The sequence below is a fragment of the Heterocephalus glaber genome, unplaced genomic scaffold (genome assembly GCF_053883595.1).
Source record: "Heterocephalus glaber isolate CG9 unplaced genomic scaffold, H.glaber_assembly_v1.0 deba00001795, whole genome shotgun sequence".
In the NCBI taxonomy this organism is placed as follows: domain Eukaryota; kingdom Metazoa; phylum Chordata; class Mammalia; order Rodentia; family Bathyergidae; genus Heterocephalus; species Heterocephalus glaber.
Genome location: NW_028258476.1, coordinates 4,558,216 through 4,579,938, shown reverse-complemented (window position 1 = coordinate 4,579,938; position 21,723 = coordinate 4,558,216). Strand labels below are relative to the sequence as shown.

The 21,723-nt window shown below is 47.5% G+C and overlaps 1 protein-coding gene across 13 annotated transcripts in view; it reads left to right on the top strand.

Annotated features, from left to right (window-relative positions):
- Positions 1 to 21,723, top strand: part of Tuft1 (tuftelin 1) — a 36,986-nt gene that overhangs the window by 11,074 nt on the left and 4,189 nt on the right. For 4 of the 13 annotated variants that reach the window (XM_087203328.1, XM_087203327.1, XM_087203333.1 and 1 more), the window contains 9 exons: positions 4,196 to 4,270; positions 4,624 to 4,725; positions 7,836 to 7,922; positions 8,554 to 8,643; positions 10,237 to 10,306; positions 13,263 to 13,372; positions 16,762 to 16,890; positions 17,467 to 17,561; positions 21,253 to 21,358. In XM_087203328.1, coding sequence (XP_087059454.1) covers positions 4,196 to 4,270; positions 4,624 to 4,725; positions 7,836 to 7,922; positions 8,554 to 8,643; positions 10,237 to 10,306; positions 13,263 to 13,372; positions 16,762 to 16,890; positions 17,467 to 17,561; positions 21,253 to 21,358 — 864 coding nt within the window. Of the gene's footprint in view, positions 1 to 3,182; positions 3,239 to 4,195; positions 4,271 to 4,623; positions 4,726 to 7,835; positions 7,923 to 8,553; positions 8,644 to 10,236; positions 10,307 to 13,258; positions 13,373 to 16,761; positions 16,891 to 17,466; positions 17,562 to 17,795; positions 18,750 to 21,252; positions 21,359 to 21,723 lie in introns of those variants that run through there. The other 9 variants (XM_087203330.1, XM_004854079.3, XM_087203338.1 and 6 more) reach the window with 5 other exon arrangements.

Here is a 21,723-nt window from a genome sequence, read left to right as displayed (position 1 = left end):
CTGAGCTAAATCCCCGGGCCTTACCTTTATATTTTTATAAGTTTAATAAAATTTCCACTCATTACCCTTTTTTCTTTTTTTCTTTTTTTTTGGTACCAGGGATTGAACTCAGGATCTTGCGCTTTCAAGGCAGGCGAGGGCACCACTGAGCTAAATCCCCAGTCCCTGTTACTTACTTTTTGAGACAGGGGCTCCTGCTGTTGCCCAGGCTGGTCTTGGATTCCTGGGGCCAAGTGATTCTCCTACCTCAGCCTTCCAGTGCTGGGACTATAGGAGGCACCGTTGTTTTTTGGTGTTTGGTTTTTGGTTTGGGAGGGAGGGGTTGGTACTGGAGCTGGAACTCAGGACCTTGCGCTTGCCAGGCAGGCACTGTGCCACACTGAGCTTCGTTCCTGCCCCTCACCAATGTTTTTTAATTGGTATGTTTAAACCACTTACTATTAATGTAATTATTGTATGGTAAGTCTGCCATTTTCTTTTTGAATTTGGTTTCTCTGTATTTCTTTTTCCTGTATTCTAGTGGGTTACTTGAATACTTTTTAGAATTCTGTTTATGTATTTTATATATTTGGGTATGTGACCTTTTTAGTGGCTGCTCTGGGTTTGACGTTAGATATACATATTACTGCCTTTTAGTGTCATCATTTTATCACTGTGAATAAAGAGAAACCTTTCCATGGCCGGGGATTTAGTTCAGTGGTGCCGCCGCCTGCCTCACCAGCACAAGGGCCTGAGTTCCATCCCCAGTATGGAAAAAAATGAGAAACCTTTCTATTCCTTTACTCTTTCCCATTCCTAATACTCATTTAAATATTTCCTCTGTATGCATTTAAAACCACATCTGATGGTGTTATAATTTCATCTTCAAGCATCAGACGTAACTCAGAAAATCTAAGAGGAGATGGAAACCTTATTGTATTTATTTGTATTTTATTTTCTATGTTTCTTTGCAGTGTTTCAAAGTTTACTTATTGTTTACTTTCTGTTTAGATAACTTTTGAAGCTATACTTTGGTGTAGGTCTGCTGGTGAGAAAGTTTCCCCAATTTCCTCCCTCTGAGGATGTCATGACTTACTTCTCAGACCAGATGGATGTTTTTCCTGGGGATTGGGTTTTCAATCCACAGCTCTTCTTCTTCTTTTTTTTTTTTTGGTACCGGGGATCAAACTTGGGTCGCCTAACTTTTTTTTTTTCTCTCACTCCTAGGGATCAAACTCAGGACCTTGCGTTTGCCAGGCAGGCAAGGTGCCACTGGGCTGCATCCCCATCCCTCTTCCTTTTAACTCTTGAAAAACATTATGCCACTTTCTTCTGGTTTCTGGCATTTCTTTTTTGTTTGTTAGTTTTTTGGTACTGGGGATTGAACTCAGGACCTTGTGCTTACAAGGCAGGAGCTGGAACCTCTGAGCTAAATCCCCAGCCCCTGATGGCTGGCATTTCTGATGAGAAATCTACTGTCATTCAAATTGTTTTGCCTCTTTAAGAAAGATTTTCTTTTTCTCTCTGGCTGCTTTTAAGATTTTTTTTTTTTTTGGTACCAGGGATCGAACTCAGGTCCTTGCACTTGCGCAGCAGGCGGCGAAGCCACTGAGCTAAATCTCTGGCCCTGCTTTTAAGATTTTTAAAATTTATCTTTAGTTAGCAACAATGTATGACATATCATGACATGAACTTTGCATTTTATTGTTTGGAGTTTGCTTGGCCTCTTAGATTTGTGTAGACTTCTAGCTTATGCCTAGTTTGGGAAGGGAATTTCTCAGCTGTTGTTTCTTTGAGTATTTTTTCAGTTCTTTTCTCTACTCCAGCTGGAGTTGTGACCCCACGTATGGGTGAGATAATCTCCCAGGGCCCCCACCCAGCCTAGTTGTCAAACAAACCGGACGTTCCTTTGGGCTTGAAACGCTGTTGGTACACGCAAGACTCCTATCAGCAGCTTGTACCACTGGTGGTACAAATGGATCGAATCATTATATTGCTGTTTTTACTAATAAAATTAATACAAAGTCTATAAATGGACTGAATCTAGTTAGTTGCTTGAATTTGAATAATTACTGCCCAAATGTAATCATGCATGTACAACTGCTGTACCACAAATTAGCTGTATTACGATTTTTTATACTGTTGTAATGTTTTCCTTAAGGAACTATGATGCGATGGCATCTGGTCTGCTAAGTCAGCGCCTTTCTTTGCATTATTGTAATCACAGACAAGATCAGGCTCTGTTTCCTATGGCTCAGGCCACCTAATGGGGCCATCATGCGTGTACCACCCAAGCCAGTGGGACATCAAATTCAAATCAGAGCCACTCCTCAGCAAGCTACAGAATTAGGGGGCATTGGCTAATGGCTTGTTTGTTCTAAGATCCCCTGCCCTGACTTCTCAACTGTCTAGGATGTGAGAAATGCTGTCTGTTTTTGTGATATTGAGGATTGAACCCAGGGACACTACTGCTGAGCTACTTCCTCAGCCCTTTTTCATTTTATTTGTAAATTTCGAGACAGGATCTTGCTATATTGCCCAGGCTGGCTCCTCCTGCCTTGGCCTCCCAAGTAGCTGGGTTTACAGGCGTGCCCTGCTATGCCCAGCGAGATAGTGTGTCCTGGGTGAGAAGCATTAGCAGCCATCCTGGCTATTTTGACATCATTTCCTCTTCTTTCTTCATGTAACGTTCTCTCATTCACTGCGTTCAGAAACGCTTACTGGTGCTGAGGGCTGCAGCAGACAGAGGCCCTCAAAGAGATAACAGTGGAAGGGGCAGTGTCTCGGGGAGCACGGATAACTGAGAGGTGATGCCAAGGGCGGCCCGTGGTGCTGAGGAGGTTCACCCACAGGACAAGGGGAAAGGACTTGGAGTGCCCCGTGAATGCTGGAGGGAGGAGTTTCTGGGCAAAGGAAGTGATGGTAACGACTGAAGCTGGAAAGCACAGGATGTACTGGGTGCAGTGGTGAGAGAGGAGCTGGCCTGACTGCAGAGCCTCGTGTGGACCTGAGTGAGCATCTGGCTGTCACGGGAGGGTTACGTGCTTTTGTAAATACTGGCTGCTTGGCGGGATGGGGACATTGGGTCCATTCCAAGAAGTGGAGGAGGCTGGTGTTTGAGAGTCTGGCTCCTGTTTGAGAAACAACAGGCCCCTTGCATTCCAGGCTGTCTTCAGAAGGCCCTCTTGGGTGGCAGTCGTCCATTTGACAGCTAAGAAAGAGCATGAAGAGCTCACAGCCTGACCACCCCGAGAGTTAGGTACGGGATCCAAGACCAACTTTCTCCACCAACCGGCAGATTGTCTTCTCCAGACATCTGGAAAGTTTGAAACCTCTCAGGGCCAAATCACATTTATGCCAGGCTTCCAGGCAGGAAAAGACCAGATGACCGAAGTGTTACTGTTGTCCTTGGATAGCTCAGTAGACCACGCCCTCCTGCTGTCCCAGTGTGGGAGCAGGAAGGAGCCCAAGACTTCCGCAGTCCAAACCCTCCTTTTTTCAGTGGGAACCAGAAGTCAAGTGTGGCTGAGCCCCTTGTCCCCCTGCACACAGAGCACAGGCTATGGGCAGGGTTTGGTCCACTCTGCCTTGTTGACCCTCGAAGTGTTATTGTCTTCCCGATCTCTAGCTGCCAACTGTAATTTGCTTCAAGAAGGACATCTTAACCTTGCTGTGTGTGTGTGTGTGTGTGTGTGTGTGTGTTTGTTTTGCGGTACTGGGGATCGAACTCAGGACCTTGTGCTTGCAAGGCAGGCATGGTGCCACTCAGCTGAATCCCCAGCCCTGGACATTCTAACCTTGTAAGGCATGTCCGTCACTTCCTGGCTGGCTGGCTTTCAGGTGCACCCATCCAGGGGTGACCCTCCCTGATTGGGGAGAGCCCGTCTGTGCAAAGTGCTTCCTGTAGCCCTAGAACCAGGGGAGCTCCGCCAAGGCAGGATGGCCAGGCTGCTGTACGGTCTGTGGCATGGAGGAGAGAGTGCTGTCAGCTGGCCTCGGCACGCTGGCACCCCAGTGCACTGACCTTAAGCTAGCTGACAACCCCTCTCGGACCCCAGCTTCCCTTGTCTGTGACTTGTCCGTGGACAATAAGACCCAAGGCACAGTGTTGGCAGAGGCACCCCGGAGAGTAATTTGTGCAGAGGCGCCAGGAGTACTTTGTGCCCATAGGCAGCGAAAGTAAGGGTTTTTGTTGCTGTCGTTGTCATTACATTAGGGCAGCGTGGATATTCTCAGGCTGACTCTCCAGCGTGAACTGACAGGAGAGGAACTTGAGCTCGTAGCCCAGCAGGTATTGAGGTTTCTGGTGGGGAGCTGTCCCCCTTCCTGCTGCTGGTCCTCAGCTCGGTGCTGCCTTGGCCACCTCTGCTCCCACCAGCTTGGGAGCATCCAGCTGAGCTCACCACTGTGTGCTGCTTGAGGGGCGGGAGATCCCCACTAAAACCAAAGCTCACCCGCAGCTTCTACTAACACTCCCCCGTCTGGTGTTCCTGATGCTGTGTAGGTTTTGGTAGAGGTTCTCAAATGAGTTTCTGGAGGAGAAGTCAGACCGACACTTCATGTCTTTCAAGGGGCAGGGGCAGGGGCAGGGGCAGAGGCTCTGGCTTAGGATTGGTTCATGAGCCGCCTTTCTGTATCTGACAGGCGGGCAGGAAGACCCACATCATGGTGTCCGGCCGCCCAGCTGGCCATTCTCTGGCCTCAGAGCTGGTGGAGTCCAATGACGGACACGAGGAGATCATTAAGGTAAGCTTAGCTTGCCTCCTCTTTCGCCCTCCAAGCATGCAAGGGGGAGGTTGCAGTTTTCCTGGAAGGAACCAGACCTGAGATGCTGGTTCCTGGCCGTCTCCTGGAAAGATGCTAACAGCAGGAGACAACAGTGGGCATGGGGTGACCCTGGGGAGTGGGCGTGGGGGTGACTTTTCTAGGTGCCTGTCCGCTGTACCTATTCTCAGCTGCTGCAGGTTGTAGACAAGGTTGGGGGTGCATTTATGGAATTTATTTTATCTGGTGTGTGTGTGTGTGTGTGTGTATGTGTGTGTGGTACTGGGGATTGAACCCAGGACCTCACACATGCTATGTCCTCAGCCTCTTTTTAAACTTTTATTTTGAGGGCCGCAGATTTAGCTTAGTGGTTCCAGTGCTTGCCTTGCAAGCTCAAGGTCCCAAGTTCGATCCTTGTACCAAAAAAAAATGCTTAAAATTTTATTTTGAGACGGGCTCTCTCCCTAAGTTGGCCAGGCTGGCCTCAGACTCAAGACCCTCTTGCCTCAGCCTCCCAAGTGTCTGGGATTATAGGTGTGTGTCACCATGCCTGGCTATGGAACCCACTTGTAGGATTAAGAAAATCTTTTAGCCCAGCATAGTGGTTCACATCTGTTCTCTCAGCACTCAACAGGCTAAGGCAGGAGGATCACAAGGTTGAGGCCAGCCTGGAGCTATGTACTAAGACTCTGTCTCCAAAAAAACCAAAAACAACTATATAAATAAATAAACAAAATTTAAAATAATTCTTGTTATTTCTCTCATTTCTTTATGTGTATATGTGGTCCTGGGAATTGGACCCAGGGCCTCATACATGCTAAGCAAGTACTCTACTACTGAGCTACATCCCAGCCCTTATTTCTTTTCAAAAAGTAGCATTTTGAAAAAGAAAAAGAAATATAAATTAGCTTTTTGAGATATAATTCACACACCAGACAGCTGACCCAGTTAAAGTATACAATTCAGTGGTTTTTATAATATTCAACCACTTTTAATTCCAGAGCATTTCATTATTTCATTCAATAAATATACACTAAGTGGGCCTGGTGGCACACACCTGTAATCCCAGCACTTGGGAGGCTGAGGCAGGAGGGTCACTGTGAGTTCAAGTTCGAGGCCAGCCTGAACTATATAGTGAGATTCTGTCTCAAAAAAACATCAAAGCGAAACAAACAAACAAACACAAAGCTGGACATGATGGTGCTCATCTGTAACCCCAGAACTCAGGAGGCTGAGGCAGGAGGATCACCTGGAGTTCAAGGCCAGCCTAAACTATATAGAAAGACCTTGTCTTAATCAGTCACCAAACAAAACTAAAAAATACTTTGTTCTGTATACCACCCTTGAATCAACTGAGAAACTATTTCTGTATTACTCATATTATAAGACACATATTCAAGTTAGTAAAATATTACCAAACCAATCTGTAATAGTTTAGTAATCACAAGCTCTTAATCCCAGTTGCACACTCTAGATTCAGCCACCTCTGAAAAAGCCACTTTCGACCGCGTGAGGCTTTGCGGGGACATCTAGACCCAAGCTATAACAACTTGTATTATAAAAACTACAAAACGTTAAAGGAAATCAAAGAAGAACTAAAAGAAATAGTGAACATCCTATTTTCATGAATTGGAAGACTCTATACTGTTAGTGGCATACTCAAATTAACCGACAATTTCAGAATAATTCCTATCAAAATCCAAGCTGCTTTCTTTGTACAAACTGATAAACTAATCCAGAAATTCATATGGAAATACAAGGAACCCTGAATAGCCAAAAAAACTGTGAAAAAGAAAAAGGCCACAGGACTCATATTTGCCAATTTCCATATTTACTTCACAGCTGTGGTAACCAATTCAGAGTGAGCTGGGTCCATATGACATGCTGGGTGTGGTAGCATACACCTGTAACCCCCAGCACTCTAGGAGGGTGAGGCAGGAGGATGGCAAGTTCAAACCCAGCCAGGTCAGTTTAACAACTTAGTGTGAGATCTTGTCTCAAAATAAAAATAAAGAATAAAAAAGGGCTAAGGGTGTAGCTCAGTGCAAAAGCCCTAGGTTCAAGGTCCAGTAAAACACACACACACACACGCACAGAGGATGGTATCTGCATAAGGACAGACATGTAGATCAATAGAATAAAATTAAGACTTCAATAATAATAGCATAATAATATACTCAACTGATTTTTGACAAGAGTACCAAGACAATTCAGTGGGGGAAAATAATCTTTTCAACAAATTGTGCTGAGTACTCGATATCAAAAAGTGAAGTCGAGGGCTGGGGATTTAGCTCAGTGGTGCCACCACCTGCCTCGCAAGTGCAAGGTCCTGAGTTCGATCCCTGGTACCAAAAAACAACAACAACAAAAAATGAAGTCGGACCCCTTCCTCGTAGTATATACAAAAATTGGCCCAAAATTGATCATGGAGCTCCTCATAAGAGCTAAAAGTATAACTCGTAAAGAAAATATGAGCATAAATCTTTGTGACTTTAGGTTAGGCAAAGCCTTCATCTGTATGAACACTGAACACACAGACAACAAGACTAAAACTAGATAAACAGAACTTGAGCAAAATTAAAAACTTCAGTGTTGAGCCAGGCATGATAGCACACACCTGTAATCCCAACACTTTGGGGGGCTGAAGCAGGAGGATCAAGTTCAAGGCCACATTGGGCAATTTAGCTACTTAGGGAGACCCTGTTTCAAAATAAAAACATTAAAAAAGGACCGAGGATGTAGCTTGGTGGGAAGGCCCTGGTTCAATCCCTAATACAAAAAGAAAACCAAAAAAATGAGTGAAGGAAGTCAGAAGTCAGACGTAAAAGATTATATGTGTGTGTGTTTATGTCAACAATTATATATTATTTAGTTAAATGTTTTGGATTAGAATAAATTTACAGAAGTAGAACCAAGTCCACGAGTAAATACACTATATTATTCTCAACTCTTCTGCTCTGAATCACTGAACTGCTAGCCAGTCAATTGGTAATAACTGTACTTTCCTTCCATCAGTATATGAGGCTGTGTGTTGTGTGAATTCATTTCCCCTGAGGTGGCTTAGCTAACTGGTGTCATTTCCCCCATTTCAGGTGTACTTGAATGGACGGTCAGGAGACAAGATGATCCATGAGAAGAATATTAACCAGCTAAAGAGTGAGGTCCAGTACATCCAGGAGGTGGGTGCCCCTTCCCTATACCAGTTCTCTAAACTTTACATTTTGGGGGTTCCCTTCATTTATAGATTCTTTTCCCCTTCATTTTTTTTATAACATTGAAGTGTTGCCATGCCCTGTCATGTCCCATAGATTATTTTTGACCCTTTGATCCAGTCTTTTTTTTTTTGATACCGGGGATTGAACTTGGGTCCTTGCGCTTGCACAGTAGGCGGTGAAACCACTGAGCTAAATCCCTGGCCCCTCTTTGATCCAGTCTATTAGTTGAGTGCTTATGAAGCTGCTAGCACCCCCAGCCTTGCACCTAATACTGTATTGTCAGCCACTTTCCCAGTGTTTCCCAGTCCCTCCCCAGCACTTCTTACCATATGACATGCCGTACGTTTTACTCTTTGTCTTTTGTGCTGGGTGTCTCCCCAGCTAGAATGTTAGTACACCCGGGGCGGGGTGTGGGGGGGAGTCATCTATTTTGCAGCTTGCATTGGAGCAGCTGGGCCATTGCCGCACCTGACTGTGCAGCCAGTCCTTAGAACAGCACCAGCCTCGTAGTTGTGTGGGCTAGGGATGGGCATGGGGTTCGGAGGTTGTTCCCTTTCCTACCCTGAACCTCAGATATCACCTCCTCCCCTCCCAGGCCAGGAGCTGCCTGCAGAAGCTCCGGGAAGATATAAGCAGCAAGCTTGACAGGGATCCAGAAGACTCTATCCATCAACAGGAGCTCCAGGTGACAGGGAACGGTGTGGAACTCAGCACCGTGCCGGGAAGGGAGAGGATGTGGGGGGTGCTGGCTTCTCCGGGAGCTCGAAACCTGGCTGGGCTCCCAGCAGGTGCACTCTTGCATTTACGCTTACCAGCCTACCTGTGAATGCACCTGCTTCTGGAACACTGCCCCAAATCGAATTTATGTAAATCACATGTAAGTCATTCATTGGCAAAACTTTATTTTGTTTTGTTTTGTTGAGACAGTCTCACTGTGTAGCCCAGGCTGGCCTCAAACTCACAGCAATCCTCCTGCCTCAGCCTCTCAAGCGCTGTGCAACCACACCAAGCAAAACCTTGTATCTGTAAAGATTTTGTGATCAATAGTCTAGTAATGCAGTCACATAAAGCAGAAAACCACCTATAAATCCAAACTTCTCATAAACTGATCTTGCTAAATTTAGGTAACACCTGCTCCAGTAAATTAAAGCCTCGGTCTTCACCTAGTGCTCATTGTGTATATAGCCATCTTTACTCTGAGTTGAGAAAAATACTTGAGGGCCGGGGATTTAGCTCAGTGGTTCCGCCACCTGCCTTGAAAGCGCAAGGTCCCGAGAGTGATCCCCGGTACCAAAAAAAGAAAATCCCTGAACTGGAGATTCACCACTGTGCCCGGCCCAGGGTGTGGGATGCAGAAGCCATCAGTGAATGTAAGAAACAGATTGGATAGATCTTAGCTGAGATAGGTCATCTGCGATCCCGCTTTTTAGCTTTTCCAGAATTCAAGGATGATAATGTCCTCAGGAGAGTGGAGCTGGCTCTTGGTCATAGGCTGCCCTCTTCTAGCTGCTCTGAGCTGTCTGCTTCCTTTGCACTTTGGTTGGGGCAGGCTGGCCTCTCTAGCAGCCCCTGTCCCCATGCCCCAGGGAGGAGCTGTGGCCTGGAGGGTGTCCCTTCTATGGTGGGCATGCATGCATTAGCTTTCTGTGATGGCTCTTTCCCTGATTCATTCACTCTGGCTGGAGGCAGGACCTGGGGCATTGGTTCTCCCCTCTAGCTGGTCGGAGGTGCTTTGTCGGGTGCTGGAGACCAGCCTGCCCTGGCCAGGCCCCATGCTTGCACTGAGCAGCACTCACATGATGAGCGATCAGGCTCTGAGATGGAAATAATTACAGCAAAAGCTGCTTCCCTTTTTGATGTATGCTTTGTCAAACCTTGTCAGGATCCCCATGGGCAAGGGAAACCCTGGCAAGCAGCTGCTTGCATCCCTGGGAGGAATGGGCCTCACATATTTTCCAGTCTGCTGTAAGTTGTAGCCTGAAGTTTCTCTCTCCCCACAAGGTTAGAGAATTACCTTTCAAAGCCCATTTCCAGCCACCTCTGGTTTTTCTTTCCCATGGAGCCCTGGAAACCTCTTTCTTCCTTTTCTTCTCTCCTGTTTCTCTTTTTTCCCTTCCCTCCTGTCTTTCCTCTCTCTTCCTTCTGCCTTTAATGTTCCTCTCTCCTTTCTCCTCCCTCTCGCTTTCGCTCAAGAGTAGAAGTCTTAGGAATATAATGTTTTGACGTTGGTTGCTTGGTTAAATTGTTTTAACTGCCAGTTTTATTTGTCTTTGAACAGGTGGTGCTAGAAAAGCCAAATGGCTTTAGTGAGGGTCCTGTGACCCTGTATAGCAGGCCACCTGAGGTAGGTGACAGGACACACTGATGGCTGCTGCCTACCCAGGGCAGGAGCTCTGCTCCCCAGTCCCTTTCTTTATGGCTTCTCCTGCTCACTCTAAATGTAAGAGTAATACGTGGTGTAAAAATTCAAACATTAGAGAAATAAAAAGTGGAGACCCCTTCCCCAAACCTCTACTTGGCAGAGTGAAGTGGGTGGATCCTTCTAGAGCCGTACCTCAGCCTCAGCTGCCCCTCGAAGTAGCCTTGGGAGCCTTAAAGAAATGCTGCTGGGTCCCTCCCCAGAGGTGACCACTGTTTGGAGATGAGGCCTGGGGTTGAGAACTTTTTTTTTTTTTACCGGGGATCAAACTTGGGACCTTGAGCTTTTGAGGCAGGCGGCGGAACCACTGAGCTGAATCCCTGGCCCCAGAACTTTTAAACACTCTTCAGAGTGGGGCACAGTGCCACAGGCCTGCAACCCCAGCACTCTTGGAGGTTGAGATGGGAGGACCGTAAATTCAAGCCCAGCCTGGGCAACTTAGTGACTTAGTGAGACCCTGTCTTAAAATTACTTAGTGCACAGGTCCTGAGTTCAAAAGCCCCAGCACTGGAAAAATAAAAAGAAGCTCTTCAGGTGATTCTAATGTTTAGCCAAAATTCAAAACCTATATTCTCATTCTCTATCCACAGACAGTCATGTATGAATACATGTGTATTAAACATACCACATATACACACATAAACTTAGGTACTTTTCACAAATACAGGGTCACGATAAATACATCATTCCTTGCTTTTATTTTTTTCAGCTGAAGAGTATGCTATAACCTTCTCAGTACCTGTAAATCTCCCTCATATATTTTACACACAAACATATTTATATACATTGCACATATATATATATATATATATATATATATATATATATATCACATATATGTTTTGTGTGATACTGGGGATCAAACTCCAGGGTGCCCTACCCCTGAGCTATACCACACCCCTTTTTATTTTTCACTCTGAGATAGGGTCTTGGCTAAGTTGCTCAGCCTCAAATTTTACAGGAGTCCCCCACTGCACCTGGATACCTCATTTTTTAAATAACTGCATGGTATGTCTTTTCATAGCTATACTTTTTTGACAGTTTTGTTTTCACTTTTGCACTGTTGCAGATCAAACCCAAAGCTTTGCACATGCTAGTCAACCACTGTCCCGCTGAGGTACATCCCAGCCCCCATGGCTATAGTTTTCTAGAAATGATGTTTATTATGGTTTTTGTGATTGTATAAGAAATTCTTATTGTAAAAATTAGGGGGAGTTCAGAAAAACAGACAAATGAAAGAAGAAAAAAATATCCATTTTGATCTTTCCAGAGGAAAAACCATAATTTGGTGAAATTGTCTTTTTCTGCAGTGCAAATATTAATTTACAGGATCATTACCATATATAATATTTATTTGTATTTATCTTTTGTTTGGCTGGATTTTATTTTATTTCTTTTTTATTTTTTCGGTGTTGGTAATTGAACTTGCTAACACAGGCCCCGGGAACAGCCTCCATCCATGGCCAGCGGAAGGGTGTATTTTGGATTAGGTGTTTGGCCCGTGAGTGTGGAGCTGAGTCACCCGCCCCTCTGTCAGGGTGCATTAGCATCACGGGTTCCATGCAGACCTCTCACGAGTTCTGCTACTTTTTTTCCTCCTCCCCATTCACTCTTACGAATGCAACATATGACTTCAAATATGGCTATAAATCTTTGCAGTTTATATGATGGACCTACACTGTATTCTTTTTCTGTTTTTTTCTTTACCCAACACCGTGTTTTTAGGATCCATTTATGTTGCTGTATTAAAATCTAGTTTATTTCTCCCTCATACATGTAAAGTTTTATAACTCACTTATTTTGGCTTCATACTGTATCATGTGATGAAATAGCTTTGTGAAAATTTTCCATGTCATTAAATAGTCTTATGAGAACACTATTCACCTCAGTGTATCATAGCTATGTTCTAGGAGCCTTTTAAGCATTTTCACCTGGCAGGCCACTTGGGCAGGAATATAGGGGAATTGACGAGATAACTTAAGGGATGTCTAGATTTTAAATGTTGTGATTCTAACCACTGGCCTTAGACATGCAGTTTGGATTTTTCCTTTCCCCTGAATTAACCATATTTGGCAAATATGTTGTTGGCAACAACTTATAATCTTGGTAGTATCTGTCAGCTTCTTTCTCCTGAAAGCCCTACCGGATATTCTCTTACCTACTTTGGAGGCAGCCTGTAAGGCAGGGTGTGGTGAGGAGAATTCTGCATGCTCCACAGATGCAGAAATGGAGGCCCACGGGACCGGGTAATAGTGCAGACTGGGGAGCCATCTCCCACGTCCCTCTGTGAGCACCACACTCGGGTGAAGTTATTGCTGCCTCCCCTGTGTGAGACAGGGAGCGATTTTCTGTCAGGCTGTCAGGAAGCTGGGAACTGGAGCGTCTTCCGGCAGAGGTGGGGGTGAGACCCTACACACACCTCTCCTTACTGCTTCTGTCCCCAACCCACCCATCTCTAAGTAACCCTGTAGACACTGACCTCTGTACCAGGACGGTAAAAGATGGGCCTTTGGGCCACTTGCCGTGATGTGAGAAACACGGCTCCTGCCCCGAGACTGCTCTAGTCTGAGGACGGGGAGCAGAACATGCACATAGACTCATGTGAATCCCTGCTGAGAAATCAGCCCATTGATAAATGTGTCCAAAATGACTGGATGTGTCTAAAACAAACTGGATGATTTAAGGCTTGCTGAGCTCTTTAGGGTATGAAGGAAGAATATTTTCATGAGAATAACTGCTTAAGACCAACTCCTGTGTGGTGTTAATCCTCCGGTGAGGCTATCCCAGGGATGATCCAGACCAGCATGTGGCAGGGAGGGGACTTTCTCTTACTAAGTCAGAAACGAGGTAGCTTCACCTCCTTCTCTCACCCTGGTTGTAGGTAGAGACCTTTATCCATGACGATGTGGAGAGCTTAAGAAAAACTGTGTGGGACCTGCTTGCCAAGCTTCAGGAGGCAGAGCGGCAGCACCAGTCAGACCACGCAGCTTTTGAGGTGAGATTTGGGATTTGGGGAAAAGATGCCCTAAGGGATGGGCTACTGATACAGGTGCCAGCGACTCTCTCAGCGTGGACTTCATGCTCTTCTGGCTGAGTCCCACCAACTGGAAAGGCAACACTTTAAGGCCGAGGCACTTCCAGTCTGCTTTTCCTTCTGGGCACTTCAAGTGTTGGCCTTCCAAGTCTGGCTCATCATGGTTCAGAGGTGAAATCTTGCCTCTCGACTCTGCTGAAGTAGGGCAGTCATACTGGTTTGGGACAGCAGGTAATCCAGAAGTCATTTTGGGGCTCAAGGTGTAGCTCAAGTGTAGAGGACTTGCCCAGCATGCTCCCCGACACGTGCACACACACACAGGAAGTCCTTTCTGTGTGCTCTGCAGTGTGAACCACTGAGCTCCAAGGCTCTTTGAGGCCAGGACTGTTGCCCTTGTGGTGCCACTGAGCCTCAGGTATCTGGCAGGTCTCCTGGCATCAGGTGCGTGTTTCCTAAATGTGAACTGAGGGAGTGAATAGATCTGCGAGGGCATAGAACGGTGTCTGTGGAATCAGAGGGCTTTATGATCTTATTTATTTATTTTTTATCTTATTTATTTATTTATTTATTTATTTATTTATGTACCGGGGATTGAACTTGAGTCCTTGCGCTTGTGCAGCAGTGTGATCTTGAGCAAGTATCTTAATTTTTCTTGCAGTTTTTGTTTTGTTTTTCTGGTACTAGGGATTGAACCCAGGGCCTTTGCACTAAGCTGTATCTCTAAGCCCCTCCCTCCCTCCCTCCCTTCCTTCCTTCCTTCCTTCTTTTCTTCCTCCTTTATTTTTTATTTTTTATTTATTTTTTGGTACCGGGGATCAAACTCGGGTCCTTGTGCTTACGCAGCAGGCAGCGAAACCACTGAGCTAAATCCCCGGCCCCTTCCTCCTTTATTTGAGATAGGGTCTTGCTAAGTTGCCCGAATTTATGATCCTCCTGCCTCAGGGTCTTTCTGTGTATTCTAGGTCAGCCTTGAACTCACTGTGTAGCCCAGGCAGGTCTTTATTTCACGATCCTCCTGCCTCAGCCTCTGAAGTGCAGAGGAGGTGATTGCCCCTGGCTTATAGTTCTTTTTTTTTTTTTTAAGTAATTAAAGTAGATTATTAGGAAGATTAAAAAAAATACAGAAGTCTACAGATAGTGAAAGCCCTCTTCTATCAAGAGCACATGAGGTCTTCCATACTTCCTACAAAATTCTTTGAATATAAAACAAGATACACTGGGTAGTTATCTTATTACTCTACTATGGTTCATCTACAAATAAAGCATTTTCATGTCATAAATATGTTATGACAGCATTGTACCCTGCCTACCTGTGCTGGGAACTAGGGAACAAGGAAGGAGCCCGCTCCTCCGGAGCTGAAGTGTCCTGATAGCTGCAGCCAGCCAGCCACAGTTTAGAAACACTCTGTCTCTCTCTTTCGCCCAGAACTGGACTTGAACCCAGGGCCTTGCACTTGCTTTGTCGCTGAGCTACATCCCCAGCCTTTTTTATTCTTATTTTGAGACAGGCCTCACTAAGTTCCCCAGGCTGTCCTTGAACTTTCAGTCCTCCTGCCTCAGCAGTCCAAGTAGCTGGGATTACAGGTGTGCACCTTTAACCCCGTGGTGGCACTGTTGGGGCCGATTGGCTCACCCTCTGAGAAGTAAGAGGTTGATTTGTGGGCAGGGTTGGCTGAAGCTACAGATCTGGAAGGGGAATCTGTGCTTTTTCTTTCCTGTCTTGTACCTTTGTGATTCTCTATGGGGGTTCAAGTTTGAGCCGTGGCCCAGACAGCAGTGTGCACTGGCCGCTGGCAGCCTGGATGTGGTTTTTCTGTACTGAGATGAGAGACCTTTGCTTTTAAGTTTCCGCCCCATGGAGTTGGCCTATTTTGGGGCTAATATAGGTTATTATTTTCCTTTTTTTTTTTTTTTAAAGACAGAGTCTCACTAGATATTCCAGACTGCCCTTAAACTCATTGTCTAGCCTGTGGTAGCCTCAAACTCCAGGGGTCTTCCTGTCTCAGCCTCCTAGAGTGCTGGGATTACAGGCATGTGCCACCATGCCCAGCTAATATGGGTTATTCAAGGGTGTTTCTCAAGCTCTCCTAGTGAGTTGGGCTTTCTGGTCCACTTTTCTGAACCTGGGAGTAGGAGAAGCAAGATCCTCAGTTACTGTGAAGATAACCTGTGTTGAGCTTGGGTTTCTTTTTTTTGGTACTGGGGATCAAACTCGGGTCCTTGTGCTTGTGCAGCAAGTGGCAAAACCTCTGAGCTAAATTCCCGGCTCTGAGCTTGGGTTTCTTACTCTGCCGGCTGCTTTGCTGTCAGGAGGGATTTGCGGTGGATTTACTCTGGACCGGGCTGCTTCGAGGAGCGAGGACGAGTCCTTTCCCATGCTGTGCCATGCTGTGCTCTGTTCTCCCCTCTCTCATCCTGATGCCAGGAGGAGCTGGACGTGGGCATCTGCTCCCCGGGGTGCACAGGCTTCCAGAGGTTGCCTGGACTCCTTTACCAGATAATGTGGAGGCCGAGCGCGTGGGTTCTGGGGAAGCGTCGCGTTGGCAGCACCATTCCCTGTCACAAAGAGCTCAGGTGAACTCTCTTTGCGGAAAGGAGAGGATTGGCCTGAATGAGTGTCAGTTTCATTCCCGACCTACTGGACAGTCGCTGAGCGAGAGGGCCCCTGGGAACTCTGGAGATGTCCCGTGCTTGAGTCTGTGCCGTCATGGGGCTTCATCTCAGGTGTGCACACAGGAGCCTGGGTGGCCCAGCCGAGGGCCTCAGAGGGAAGGGCTGTGTCCTCCGGGGACCCCTTCCCATTCCCTAAAGGCTCCCTGGAGGAAGGGGTGTCTAAGAGCAATTGGAGGCTAAGCAGGACTTGAGAGGCTCAGGAGGGAGGAAACTTTACTGTCTCTGCCAACATCCTGCCATTCTGCCTCTGGGCTGGGGGTGTAGCTCAGTGGTAGTGTGCTTGCCCAGCTTGCACAAGGCCCCGGGTTCAATTCCCAATACCACACAAAAAAGATAAAGCTCTGCTTCTGTCTTTCCAAATTGGTGTCTCCTGTGTGATAACAGGCAGTTTCTGCCTGGATGCTGTGGTCTCCTCTGTATGGAGGCTCTGAAATGGTGCCCGATGGGAAGGTGAAGAAGAGTCGGGAAGCGGAGCACATGGCGCCACCCTCCCCGTGGTTATTTGCTTTTGGGTTCATAGGAAAGCCACAGTGCTGGCCAGGTGAGGTTTGGGTGACCCTGAAGGTTCCCAGGGGCGCTGAAGAAGCCACCACCTGAAAGACCTGCCTGTGGAGTCCAGGTGCCACCGTGCTTGCTTTCTTCCCCTCCGCTGGAAACATGCCCATCCTGTGTCACAGGTCACGCTCAGCCGCTACCAGCGGGAGGCGGAACAGAGTAATGTGGCCCTTCAGAGAGAGGAGGACCGAGCGGAGCAGAAGCAGGCAGAAGTGGGGGAGCTGCAGAGGCGCCTGCGGGGCATGGAGACGGTAAGGTCGGAGCCCCCTGCTTCAGTGCTGCGGCTTGGGGTCTGGAAGGGGCTGAGGACTGATGCAGATATTGGGGCTCTCCTTTCCCACAAGAGCACACTTCACGCTTCGGCACATCCTTTTGAACACCCACTGGGCTTTAAGGGGCAGGAAGTTCTCCCCATTATTCAGCTTCAGTTTCCCCCTGACTAGAGCTGGACCCATGCCTCGTTAGTCCAGTTCTCACACAGAGAGAGGCCTTTTGGGGCTCCTGAAGGCTGTCCGGAGAAGCTACTCTGCCCGGTTTCCCTGGGCCTGGCTGCTGAGCTGGCAGGGAGCTTGCATAACACCAGGCCAGGCTCTCACTCCGCTCTGCTCCTGGCAGCTGGGTGAGGCTGGGAAGTTTCTGTATGCTGAGGGTGGGAAGGGTTATCCCAACAGGGGAGGGCGCCCCATCAAACCAGCTCAGCTGGCCACCCTTTGGCAGCTGTCCCAGGCCTGGTAGGGGCCAAGCTCCAGCCCTAGTGCCCGTCTCACCCCCCACACAGAAGCTCTCGCTGTCTGCTCACACTTGGTGTCCTGTCCTCTGTCCCCCAGGAGCATCAGGCCTTACTGACAAAAGTCAGAGAGGGGGACGTGGCCCTGGAGGAACTCCGGAGCAAGAGCGCTGACTGCCAAGCCCAGCAAGAAAAGTAAGGGCCTTTGTTCAAGCTGAAGTTAGGGTGCAGGGAGGACAGGGTGCGCTGTGCAGCCTGTAGCTCCCACGGCAGCCAGGCCTGGGGAGAAAGTTGATGCTGACGTCGGATCTCCAGCCGTGACTCACAACAGGCTGGCTAGGGTGGGTCCCCACCCAAGCTGTCTTCTGCCTGCTGGGAGCTCGTTTTTCCATGGGGCCACAACCCTCAGAAAACGTTTTATGGTTTTAGAGCCCAGGTCAACGAAAATCGGGTAAAGCACCTGCTGATTCCACAGGGTGTGTCACCCCATGGTGTCCGTCCCTTAAAGCAGAAACCCACTGCAAGCTCCTCGAGGGGCAAGGAGCTTCCTTTCCAGTTGAGCTGATGAAAGAGAGTGAGCAGCTTCATGAGAACTTCCTGTTATGGCCCAGGTACACGCCGAGCCCCTCTCTGCAGTAGCATTTAGAGGGTCACCAAGCTCTTCCTACCTTACAACTTCCCTCTGAGCAGAGCAGGACCAGGGGCTCCAGACCAGTGAAACCTACAGAGTAAAGACTTTGCCTTGAGGGGCTTCAGGAACGTGGAAATTCTTTATGCCATTGGCAAAACAAGATCTCAAATAGTAAGTTAATTCTATTGTCAGCATTTTATAAGCTGGACATTGTTTTGGTTCAGTAAACTTTACCTGAAGGTGTGACTAAAGAATTCTAAAATTGACAGATGCAATCAGAAATCTACAGGCTTTGGGGGATATTTTCTCCTCTTTAGAGCAACCTAGATTTGGCCTTCCTGTCATGGAAAATGCAGGCATTTTATTATAGCCTCCTTTCTTATTTGACTTTGTGTCAGAATTACTTTTAAGTTACAGTTGGCCTTCTGTCTCTGTGGATTCCACATCTGCAGATCCAACCAACCAGAGATTGAAAATGTCCTGGGGGGAGAAAAAAACTGCATTTGTCTGGGCATGGTGATGCATGCCTGTAATCCCAGCACTCTGGGAGGCTAAGGCAGGAGGATCAAAAATTCAAGCCCAGCCCAGGGAACTTAATTTAATGATACTTCATCTCAAAATAAAAAGTCTGGGGATGCAGCTGAGTGCAAAAGCTTTGGGTTCAATTCCCAGTACCCCTCAACCCCCCAAAAAGCATCTGTACTGAAACATATCAAAATTTTTATTTTTGGTCATTGTTTCCTAAACAGTGCAATATAACTGTTTATATCGTACAGTGTTTACATTGTTTTAGGTATTATAAGTAATCTAGGGATGTTTTAGAGTATATGGGAGGACATATACAGGCTGTATGCAAGCACACCATTTCTGTAAGGACTTGAGCATTCCTGGTGGGGGAGGGGGGCCGGGAACCAGTTCCCCTTGGGTGCTGAGGGCTGACTGTGTTCAGTACTCCCTCTCTCTGTTGGAGGTGGTCGTGGGAGAGAGAGAAGGAGGAGGAACAAGAGAAACAGAAAGGATGAGATAATCCCAGCTGAGGCTGGGGCTGGCAGCTGATAGCTCTGCATCCTCAAGGCTGATTTCCTAAATAAAAAGAGACTGAGAAGTAGGACACCGGAGAGCTGAGAGTGGGAATTTAGAGTGTTTGAAGTTTAGGACGTATGTGGCATGGCTCGGAATGTGCTAACCCTAACCCTAACCCTAACCCTCACCTGACCCCAAGTGCCACCCTCCCTCTCCGGGAGGCCCTCGTCGGCGTCCTCAGGCAGAGCTGAGCAGTGATGGGCACACCAGCTCTTGGGTCTGACCCCTGGACGCTCCCTAAGTGCCCTGCCTGAAGGAAGACTGTCCCTTTCCTCGCAGCACTTGTGACACCAGGCATGTAGGTTTCACACCAAGCAATTCTCCGGTTCCCTGACTCGCGCTAGGTGTCCCACTATTTCCTTCAGTTCCGAGACTAACTGCCTAGAGTGGGTGCAGTCTCCAGAAATTGAAGGTTCAGTCCCATAAGAGCGCCCCCAGTTTAGATGCCAGAGTCAATTAGTGGACCCAAGGGTACCCACACTTTTCTCCTGCATGGCTACAAATTGGGGATCCCATGATTGCTTCCTCAGGTTTGATAAATTGCTGTAATGGCTCACAGAGCTCAGGAAACACTTTACGGCTTCTCCTTTATTGTAGGGGATACAAATGGACAGGCAGATGAAGAGGGGTATAGGACAAGGCCCAGAAGGGTGCAGGAGCTGCTGTCTCCGGGAAGTTGGGCTGTGCCTTCCTCGTAGCTCATGGCTGTGTCCACCAACTGAGGAGCTGTCTGAACCCCTTAGAGTGGACCCTCAAGTTATGACCAGCCTGACATAGGAACAACTGGGGTTATGACTGGAATTTTAGTTTTTAACTTATGAGCAGTCTTGAGTTACGACCCAAATGCCAGCCGCTTGTGCTTCCAGATGGTCTCAGGTACAGATTTAACCCTTAAAGAGTTCTGGAAGGAACATTACAGCATCCTCTCCTGTGTGGGGTTAACTGAGAAATCCTGGGCCAGTGTCTCTCTAAGGACCCTGAGATCTGCCTGGAAGAAAGTGTGGCCTAAAATTACACAGGAGAGAGACTTTGAAGGCTGTGTACAGGAGCCTGACCAGCTTGAGTTACAACGAATTGAGTTCGTAAGTCAAGGGTTTGCTGTGTTTAGGATTTTTAGTGGCCGTTTCATTATGTAGCCATGATTGAATTAAATCATTGGCCATTGGTGATTGACCCAGTTGCCGACCCCCAGCTCCATCTCCCTCCCAGAGTCAGGATGGGGCTGAAATTGCCAATCCTCTCATCATACCTTGTGCTTTCCAGCTGTTATCCCATCCTGGGGCCAGCTATGGACCCTGTCCACCTCCTCAGCATTCAGACAACCCATCATCACGCCTAGAGATCCTTGCCCCCCTCTAGATGCCAGCTGCAGTTGGTGGTTCCCAGGGTGCCCACACTTTTCTCTCAGTTGGCTACAAATGTGGGAGTTCCCACCACCACCTTCTCAGCTTTAGGAACTTGTTGTAATGGAAGTGCTTGCCAGAAATTGTACTCCAAGATGAAACATTACAGCAAAACATGCCTCTATCACTCCTATGCTTAGGAATTTACAAGAGTTTTAGGAACTCTATGCCAGGACCTATGTCAGAAAATACATATTTTCTATTGGCGATCTTGGCTCAGTTTGCTTAGAATGCAAAGGAAGCAACAGTGATTTAGGGACCAGGAATCTTAGAAACAGAATTGTGTGAAGAGGCTTTAAGGATCTTATTCCCCTCATATTATAAAATCCCTGCCAACAGCTTGATGATTTGGGATATAACAATCCCAGTTCCTACTTGCATCTTCCCAGTAACAGAAGCTCATTACATGTGAAGCAGCTGACTTTCTGACAGCAGTGATACTGAGTTTTCCTGGCCTGATGCAAAAACTGCCTCGACGCCTACCAATTTTTCCAGCTTTACCCTTAGATTTACCAGAGTGACTTCCACTTGCAGCCTTTCGGAAGGGGCTTATCCCTCATGCTGTGCTGATCTCGTCTGGATGGGGGGATAACTGCTGGTGCTCCAGTGTGTCGCTCTCAGGGTCCCCCACCTCCTCCCTAGGGCACACTGCTGGGGCTCAGGTGGAGGCCGTCACACTTGGGGGACCCTCCTGAGTCAAGGCTCTCCTGGGACTAGGTGGAGAAGGGGTCTTCTGCCTTTGCTCCAGCCTTCTGGTCTTTACCCCCAGGGCTGCTGCCCTGGAGAAGGAGGTGGCGGGGCTTCGTGAGAAGATCCATCACCTGGACGACATGCTCAAGAGCCAGCAGCGGAAAGTCCGGCAGATGATAGAGCAGGTGAGCGCCAGCTGTGTGCCTGCCCCAGGCGGTGACCCAAAGTCTGCGCACTTACTTATTTGTTCTCCTAGGCAGCGTAGCTTCCAGTCATGTTTCCCATAAAACATGTATCGCTTCCGATTACTAGGGTTGGGGTTGTGGGGATTTGTTTTTCATCTGTCTTTCCTCTACTTTTTGACTATTTGGCTTCTGTTTTTTTTTTTTTTCTTTCTTTCTTTCTTTTGAGACAGGGTCTTGCTATTCAGTTCAGGCTGACCTTGAACTCTCCTGCTAAGTAACCGAGGCTGGCCTCAAACTCACTGCAATCCTCCTGCCTCAGCCTCCCAAGTGCTGGGATCATGGGTGTGCGCCACCACATCCAGCTT